This window comes from Odontesthes bonariensis, chromosome 4 (assembly GCF_027942865.1).
Source record: "Odontesthes bonariensis isolate fOdoBon6 chromosome 4, fOdoBon6.hap1, whole genome shotgun sequence".
NCBI classification, from domain to species: Eukaryota; Metazoa; Chordata; class Actinopteri; order Atheriniformes; family Atherinopsidae; genus Odontesthes; species Odontesthes bonariensis.
In genome coordinates this window covers 17,713,551-17,722,907 of record NC_134509.1, presented here as the reverse complement: position 1 = coordinate 17,722,907, position 9,357 = coordinate 17,713,551, and the positions used below count along the sequence as shown (strand labels likewise).

At 43.6% G+C, this 9,357-nt stretch overlaps 2 protein-coding genes across 5 annotated transcripts in view; both read right to left on the bottom strand.

Moving 5' to 3' along the window:
* The window catches only part of kif16ba (kinesin family member 16Ba), a 28,374-nt gene continuing 19,017 nt past the window's right edge, over window positions 1-9,357 (bottom strand). For all 4 annotated transcript variants that reach the window (XM_075463267.1, XM_075463269.1, XM_075463268.1 and 1 more), the window contains 4 exons: window positions 5,531-5,653; window positions 2,771-2,860; window positions 2,410-2,493; window positions 1-427 (listed from right to left, as the gene is read on the bottom strand). In XM_075463267.1, the coding sequence (XP_075319382.1) occupies window positions 266-427; window positions 2,410-2,493; window positions 2,771-2,860; window positions 5,531-5,653 (459 nt within the window). In that variant the 3' untranslated portion in view covers window positions 1-265. The remainder of the gene's footprint in view (window positions 428-2,409; window positions 2,494-2,770; window positions 2,861-5,530; window positions 5,654-9,357) is intronic.
* On the bottom strand, window positions 5,663-9,357 carry LOC142378588 (uncharacterized). The gene has a single exon (XM_075463271.1). It carries the CDS (start codon window positions 8,670-8,672, stop codon window positions 6,222-6,224), a length of 2,451 nt encoding a protein of 816 aa, XP_075319386.1. The 5' UTR covers window positions 8,673-9,357; the 3' UTR covers window positions 5,663-6,221.

The following is a 9,357-nucleotide window of genomic DNA, read 5'->3' as shown; positions in this document are numbered from 1 at the left end:
TACATTCGGTTTGATTTATTTCTACACTGAAAACGTGCAGTTTGTAAACAGGAGACTTCAAACACCCAGAACCCAAAGACCTCAGCAGGCAGAAATGTTGGAGGTCCAGAGCTGGAACATTCAGGATGGGAGCCGATGATGAAGCTGTGAGAGTTCTGCCTCCTCTTCTTCACCTCCAGAGGGGGAAAAGGCATCGAGAAGCCTTTCTTCTTCTTCTTTTTGGTTTAACGAAGGTTTCTGCAGACTCTGATGGCGCTCGGCCCGCTCAGCCGGTGCCGTGGCTGCTGTACTCGAAGACACCCTTCTTGAAGAACGGCGAGAACTCGTAGACGTCGAGTTTGGACAGACGGAAAATGCCGTCTTCGTCGGCTCTGAGTGGACAGCTGGAGGACGACAGCATCACCCGGAAGACGTTCCTCAGGTAACGCTGCAGAGAAAAGAGGAGGTCAGTGAGGCTCCGCCCCCAACGTTTTAAAGCATTAAAGCTGTTGATAATAAAAAGTTTATATTCGTAGTTTCGAACATGAAGGTCTCAAATACATCATTTAATCTTTCATAAAAGCTTTCAGTGGGTTTCAGGTCAGTTATAAAGTAAATCTGAGCTTTAAGATGCATTAAAACATGATTCAGTGATTTCTAACTTCCTGCATCTCACATTAGAATCAAGAGTGAAACTTTAATCTAATTTCCAGTTTTCTAACCTTTATTCTAATGATCAGTTCACATCTGAAGGATCCAAAAGATCCTTAAAATGATTCAAAATGTCAAATGAAAGACAAAGTGAAGTTTATTACAGATGAACTCCAGAAAAGTTAAGTCTTTTAAAATGTAAAAAAAAAAACTTGGATATTTAACAGATAAAAGTCCAAATAAATTATTTTCAACCTCTTCTTTGCATTTAGAACCAAATCCAGAACCTGCTGCAGCAACACTCTGTAAAAGTTGTTCTGGAGTCACAGAAAAAGTTTACAGAATCTACAGGAACAGCGTTCTGGAAGCTTCTCCAACCAGCAGGTTACCTGCTTACAGGTGAGGGTGTCAGGATTGGGTATAACAGCAGCATCCACCAAAGGTTCAGTCTCTCCAACAAGGATGGGTCGTGGCTCACCACTTTGGGCCAAACTCCATCAGAGAATCATCAATAAGTTCAGCAAATGTTTCTCAGTGAGATTGTAAAGAACTTTGGTCTTTCAGCATCTACAGAGCAGAATATTGTGAAAAGATTCAGGGAGTCTGGGGAAATCTCAGCGTGAAAGGCCAAGGACAGAAAGCACTGCTGGGTGAGCTGGGAGCCCTCAGGCAGCACCGCATGAGAAACCGTCATCACGCCACCATGATCAACACAGCCACATGGGCTCAGGAGGAGCTCGGAGAACCATTTCCACTCAACACTCAACATCCAGAAATGTGAGCTGAAGCTGTACCACACAAGGAGGAAGCCAGATATCAGCTCTGTGCAGAAACACGGCCCAGTTCTCTGGACACCAGCTCATCTCAGATGGACAGAAAGACAGTGGACACGTGTTCTGTGGGCAGATGAGTCCACGTTTCAGCTGCTTCTGGGAAAAACTGACGCCTGCTTCTATAAAGATGAGAAAGAGCATCCAGGCTGTTCTCAGAGAAAGGTTTAAAGCCAGCGTCTGTGATGGTGTGGGGCTGCAGAAAGGGTCCATGGCAGGGATGGCTTCATCTGTGTGAAGGTGCCACTGATGCAGAGGTGGATGTTGGAGTTCTGGAGAGGCAGATGCTGCCATCAAGGTGACGTCTTTTCCCAGGAGGTCCGTGGTTATTTCAGCAGGACGATGCCAGACCTCATTCTGCACGACCTCCTGCAGCGTGGCTTCAAACACACAGAGTGTGTGAGCTCGACCGGCCTGCCTGCAGTCCATATCTGTCCACATCTGTCTCCTGTTGAACATGTACGGAGCATCATGAAGAGGAGAATCAGACAACAACAACCAGGGACTGCTGAGCAGCTGAACTCTGGGATTCAGCAGGAATGGACCCAGATTCCTCTGAAAAACTGCAACAATCAGTGTCCTCAGTTCCCAAAGCGTTAAAAAGTGTCATTAAAGGAAGCTGATGGAACAGGATGGAAACAGGACTCTGGAACAGCTTTCACTGAGTGTTGATGCAGCAGATTCTGGATTTGGTTCTGAATATAATGAAGTCGGTCAGAGAAGATGCTGAGAATCATTTCTTTGTTTGAGTAAAGGTTCAAACTAATCACAGGTTTAAGTGTTTGTTCCACTTAATAAAACTTACTTAGAGGTTAGTTTGTAATTCAGGTCTTTTTTAAAACTACACTTGCAGAAATTGATTACCTCACCTGTCCTACAACTAACAACCAATCACAGCAGAGCATCCTGACAGTGTTAGAGCACCAACACAGGTATCCAAGTGTCGTACCTCCAGGTGACTCCGGCGCTCCGCCACCATTCGCTCGTCCCGGTTCCCAAACAGCTTCTTCGGTGGGAACTCGAGAGCAGCCAGCTGAAAGCAACACAAACCTCATTAAGAGTTTGATTAAAGAATGTTCTGCTGTGGAAACAAACCTGATACCAGATGTTCTGACAAATGTTTGGTTTCATCAAGTAAAAACTGTAGAAAAACAGGTGAGAAGTGAAGAAAACTACTTTCTCCCTTTTCAGATGAACTCCAATAATCTCCATTTAAACTGATCTTTATCCAAAGCAGCTCAGTCGTCCTCCTCATTCACTTTAAACTTTGAATGTGTTTTAGCTGAACAACATGTCAAACAGCGTCTCACCTCTGGATATTTCAACTTCAGGCTCTTGTGCATTTCCCGGAAGCGGCTGTAGCGTCTGAACACCGTCCACGTCTCATCGTTCACAGAGATCTGATGGAGGACGAACACACAAACTGAATGTGTTCTCACTGCCGTGCACAACAGAAACAGGAAGAGCTCCGACCCTCTGAGAAAAGCTCAATGCTACGAGCAACTGAACGTGATTCTGAACTGAGTCTTTCTTTTTTCAGTGAAAACACAGATTTCTGAAACATGTTTCTGAGCTGGTTTGGATGCTGCTGGAAGGAAAATCTGTTATGATGCGTAACCATGGCAATGGGATAGCTAACTGAGCTTTCCAAAGCCCAAGTAATGCCTGGAATAAGACCATAAATTCAGAGGAGTTTAAGAGGAGACGTCTAGGATGCAGAGCGGGAACAAAAAGGAGGAAAAGGAGGAGGAAGTTTAAACCGTTTGACCATTTCTGATGAGGACACATCAGGAATATCAGGCAGAGATCTGGCTGCAGGAACAGCTCTAACAGCTCTCTGCTCAGCTTTGAGACTATCCAGGCAGACAAGCGACTGCAGACAGAGCGGTAACAGTAAAGGAGGAGGATTACGGAGCTGGTTAAAAACAGAGCTGTAATCCTGGACATGTCATTGAGAAGAAGCATCTCTGCACCCCAGATGTTGAACTGCTGGCTGTGAGCTTCTGTCCATGTTGTCTGCTGAGAGAGTTCACCTGAGTTATCTGCTGACGCTGTGTGTGACAGCATCAGCTGAGTTGTTGCTAAGCTACAGAAACAACAGCCCAACCCGCTGATGGAGACCTCTGAAGGTTTCTACCACACCTTCCTCTCTGCTATCAATAACAACAGCTGATCTTTAATAATAATTAATACTGCAGGGATATAATTTACCTTCAGGGATCAATAAAGTTTTATTGAATTGGACAGTTGAAAAAGTTTGTCATCTTTGATCAAATACCTGAATGTTTGCACAGAACAAGTTCACATGAAGGTTTTAGGTTTACACAAACCTACAGGACACACGTGAACTATCAGCACTTCTGTTAAAGATATCCTCAACAAACATTAACATTAAAAGGAGTAAATTCTGTTCTAGGTGCTTGAAGCGACAACTTCGTTAATTTGGGTCAGAATATCTGATTCCAGCTCGTCTACGCCCGTCGTTACATCAGTGTGTTTGAACAACCTGGACCGGGTCAACACGTGAATCATGAGATTGTTCCTAAAAATATCAGCACCAACAGACTGAGCTCTCAGGTGAGCTGCTGTCCTCATACTGTACATTAATGTGCTTTAAGGATCCAAATGTAGGTTTTCATGCTGTACAAAACTGTAGGCCATAAGAGACTGACTATATAAATTTAATTTAATTAAAAGTGCAGCTTCAGTCGGACTGACGTATGTTTGGAATGAGTACCTTTATTCTAATCTCCGCTGGCCCCCAGGCATCCACATTCACTCCTCGGGTCGATTCAGAATCACCAATGGACTCAACATGCGTGTTTTTGGATGATTGCAGAAAGTAAGTGAATCCACATTTACACAGGAGAACATACAAAGTCCACACTGAGAGAACCAGCTGAGATCAGAACCAGCTGCCAGTTATGCAGTTAATAATTCTGCATTAATACATTTATTCAATATTCATTTATTCACATATTTTTACAGGCGGGCACATAACCGAACCCTCTGACCCAGGATGGCATAAAACGTTCATCTACTCACCGATAAAAGTTTGGTGAAAGCTTTTTAGATCACTCGATTATTTATTTCTTTTATAAAGACGAGTGAATGAGTTATTACGTATTTCCAAATTGCCATGTTGCACAAAACTAGCAGTAGCAAACTCCGTGTGAAGTTAGCCGACCGTCAAAGAGCACGGAGTGAATGAGCTGTGCTGCAGCGGCGCGCGGCGATGACATCATCACAGTGGACGCGTGTGTAGAAAGCCCCCCCCGATAGCCCCCAATAACAACAACACGGCAGCTCAGAGCTAACAGTGCAATAGTACGCATTCATTCATTGGTCTTAAAGTATTGGTGAAATAAAGACGGATAATGCCTTATTTAGAGGCTGTATTGTCTATGCCCTGTTCTCTCCCGTTATATGGATATACGCCGATCTCCAGTGAACTAAATATCTTCCGAAGGACGCCGACTTTCACCAAACTGTTATCGGTGAGTAGATGAACGTATTTTATGCCAGAAATAAGGTCCAGGTTTAAAAAAAAAAAAAAAAACAGAACTTCCCCTTTAGGAAGACTGAAAACTCCAAATTTTTACATCTCAAAAAGGGAGTTGACAAATTACTGAAACTTAAGGTAGTATTATTATGATCAACTTTAACTGAACTAGATAATGTTCTTTTTGCAGCACCAGATAACTCGACCTGGAAGTGTTTGTTTAGCACATGAAATGTGAATCTGTCGCAGAAAAGTTCAAGTTCTTTTACAGTAAAGAGAACCAGATATTCCCTTTAATCTTTAGTATGCAGACAAATATAAATACTATTGGATTCAAATGTCTTCTTGTAAATTCTAAGCCACATAAATCTGTATATTCATCCAACGTATCCAGTATTGCAGCATCGTATTAACTGTACGACCGCTGCTTCACCCACAGGAGGAAAGCCTTTGTTTCTTTATCATGAATCACAATATGAGTTGTTAAAATGTTTAAAATGTTCACCGAAGCTTTAACATGTTACCAACAGCTAACAGTTTATGAAAAATAATACCAGAACAAACTCACCTTCACCTCGAACTCAAAGTGCTCGTCCTTCCCCTGCCCGCGGAGAACGTAACGAGGAATGCTAATTTTAACGGGCTCCTGGACGCCGTCGCAGCTCGTCCCGGCAGGACGGGACACCAAGTGCTGCAGAAAAAGTCATCAGGACAAAAAAAGAAAACCAAAAAAAGACGAGAAAGGAGGAGGAAAGAGAGGTAGAGAATAAAAGAATGACCCAGAAAGGGAAATTACACTGTGGGTGCGTATTTAAACCTGTGACTGAGCAACTCTGCACCAAAATAATGAAATAAAAGAGAAGATTTGATTTAAAGTTCAATCTTTATTGTTGTTAACAGATTTTAAACGAACGCACTGTAAGAAAAAACAACACTGAACCCGTTTAATTTCAATTTTAATTTAAATCATTGTCTTTCACCAGATTTCGTAAATACATCCAAACTGTTTAAATATTATCTGAATAATTAAATATATAAGATGGAAACTTTATGTAAAGTCTTTATGACGATTATTAAACCCACACAATTAATAACTGAAAAGTAAAAAAAAAAAAAAAGCAAAAAAAAAAAAAGCTTTAAAATATTTCCTAAAATTCTTAGCGTGTCCATTTCACCTGGGTCGGCTCACCTTTTTAATCCATCAACTTATTACTTTACATCTTATTCCAGTCAAACATGAGCGAATGGAAAGTCTGCCCTCAGATACACAGATAATTAATCAGGACCTGAGCTTCTGAGGAGCAGCCAAACACCAACTTCCAGGAATCACACGGGCTGCTGGCAGAGGGCACTTCAGCTGAGCTCCGCCTCAACTCCACCTTCCGCTTTAGAGCTTGCTGCTTCGGAGTTTTAAAGACGATATCAATGGCCAAGCAATTGTCGTTCTTCCTCGCAATTAGGCATCTGATGTCTGAACGCTTGCGGAGTTTGAGCTTCTGAAATTGGGGCTGGGTGGGGATCATACTGGACCCCCGCGGCACCGGATGAAACACTCCATCCTCCTGGAGAACAGCAACATGAGTGTCTGTCAGAAGGAACTGGAAGATGGCGTCCTGATGGACTCGGGTGGAGTTCTTGACCCTGACACTGGTGTAGAGCAGAGGACAAACATTGGCCAGGGAAGGTTTGCCCGGACCGTGCATATTCCCGTGGACGATGTAGAGCAGGTCTGCGAGGACCCGCTTGAACCTAGAGGTGACATGAAAGCCGGTGTCCAGGACGATGTTGGGAACATTTGAAGTCCAATCCAGAGAGAGGACCACAAGGTCGTCGGAGAGTAAAGGGTGACCTTCAGTCCCTTCAGAAAACTTGTCAGGAGAGTGGGCCTTGAGTAATGCCTTGCAGAAATCCTGGGTGAGCTCCTTGCTGTGGGTGAAGACGGCCAAAACAGTGTCTTCACTGCAGCCAATTATGCGAATATGCTGCCCTGCCAAACTAATCTGGACCTCCTTGATTTCCACGAGTTTAAAATGATGAAAAATAATCAAGTTGTTCTTAGAATCTGTGCCGGCCGAGACTACGGTCATAGCTTTTTCTGACAAAAGCAAACATGCCGGTTTTGGAAATGGTTGCTTACGATTGGCTGCATTGAGCCAGAAAACACTCAGAAGTTTTCCGTCTTGCCTTTGAGAAGACAGAGACTCCAATCTTTCCAGGATCTCGTGGGATGAAAGTGTCTTTAGCTGAGACAAAGCTGGCGGCAGCTCGACCAGCCCCTGATGAAATACCTCCGGACTTGTGTCTTTGAGTGAGGACACAGAGCCCTCAGGCCACACCGAGACGCCCGGGATCGCAGTCATGCCACAACCCTGAAGAGGACCAAGGGCGTAATCCCTCGACAGATCCACCAACTGGACCTTGTTTTCTGCGAGGTTACGAGGTTCTGGCACTCGCTGAAGTTGCGTACGGTGAATAAGCGGCAGATCTTTGGACATCATGGTCACATACTGAGAGAGAACAACCTTCATTTCATCAACTCCAACATTCCGGATGATGTCACGTGTGCCCTGTAGTCGTCTCTCGGCATCTTTGTACGCTTCTGAAAACCTTTCCGTAAAATATCCCAAAGCATAGCTCCTGCTGGCCGACACTTTCTCTACTTCTTCTGGTTTCATTTGACCATTAACGGCCTCCTCTGAATCGTGCCTGGGGTCATTACCAGAGAACTGCGACTGTGGGGACTGATCCTGGGACACTTCAGATTCTTCTGTCCTCCATGGGTACTGTGCTTGGTTCTTGACTTTTTCCAAGTATTGCCAAATATAGCTCTTTTTAGAAGTCACTTTCTCTCCTTCTGCATCTTTTTCTTGATTCATTTGACCACTGATGGCTTCCCCTGAATCGTGCCTGGGGTCATTACCAGAGAACTGCGACTGTGGGGACTGATCTTGGGACACTTCAGATTCTTCTGTCCTCCATGGGTACTGTGCTTGGTTCTTGACTTTTGTAAAGTACTCCCAAACGTAGCTCCCGCTGGCCGACACTTTCTCTCCGTCTGCATCTTTTTCTTGATTCATTTGACCACTGATGGCTTCCTCTGGATCGATGCCAGAGCTCTGCAACTTGGTTGATTGATCCCTGGAAACGTCGGACTCTTCTGCCCTCGCTGGTTTATACGCTTGGTTCTTGAAGTATTCCCAAACATAGCTGATTTTGGACGACACGTTCTCTGCTTCTACTTTTTGTTTCATTTGACCTATGGCTTCCTTTGAATCCTGCTTGGTTCTGATGTCGTCACGGTTTGAGCTCTGCAGCTCTGAAAAATTCAACTCCTCTCTTGCTGGATCACATGTTTGGTTCTGGACTTTTTCTTTGGAGCATGAATTAGAGCGTTCCTTCAACAGAAACTCCTCCTTTGTATCATCAGAAACACAGCAAGCTGAGTCACCGCCTCTTCGATCAGGAATATTCTGTTTTTCACCAAATCTGTTGGTCTTGGGGTCTGCTGAGGAGATGTAAGTCTCGTCTCGTCCAACAGTACAACGTTCAAGTCCACAAACAGCTCGGACCGGTTTTTGTACAGGAATATTCACTTCTCCTTCCCACCATTTGTTCTGGTCACCAGCTTTTTCAATTTCGACTTGAGCTGCAGATTCTACTTGATGTTCTCTGTGAGGCTTTAAGAGGTCATTCTCTGGTTCTTCCAACATGTTCTCTTGGACGTCAGGAGGAGAGCTTTTCTCAAACTCTGGGGAGGGCAGGAAGCTAGACCAGCAGGCTTTCTGTGTGCACAAGGGGGAGTCCGTGACTACATCGACTACGATGGGAAGGATATTTGAATTATAGTCCAGAATTCACCCCAATGAGAATTACAGCTCTTCCAATCACCAGGTGCACAGGTGAGTTTTAAGTGATTCAAACAGTGTGATGAGGTTTGCCATGCAAATTAAGTTGGAATCAAAGGTAAAAGTGTAAACCACGGACCACAGCATCTGTAAATACGACTTTACCCAAAACGCTTCAATGGTTTTGGAAATGAAGGACTTTGGGACGATACTATCTGACAGCTTCAAGTTATTTTACCATCTAAACCAACTTTAAGTGTCATCACACTTTAAAAGCCAACAAAGTGCAAAGTTTTACCTTCGCAAATGGTCTTAAAAAGCTAAAATCTGCCGTCTGCACATCTGTTTGGCATTCCTGAAGATTTAGAAATAACAAATCCTCCATTTCCCCAAAATTAAACTATTCACATGAACAATCAGTTCCTGTTTGTAATAACGTAGTTAATACATTATTCTAATACAAAGATAAAGAACCACTTTAATTTTAAAAGGATCCCAGATTTTCAGTGCTTATCAAAATGATCCCAGTTAGATCCCAATAAAATCTGGA

What these genes read in the sequence shown, in the direction of transcription:
- LOC142378588 (XM_075463271.1), bottom strand. Translation starts at nt 8,672, where the DNA reads ATGTTGGAAGAACCAGAGAATGACCTCTTAAAGCCTCACAGAGAACAT.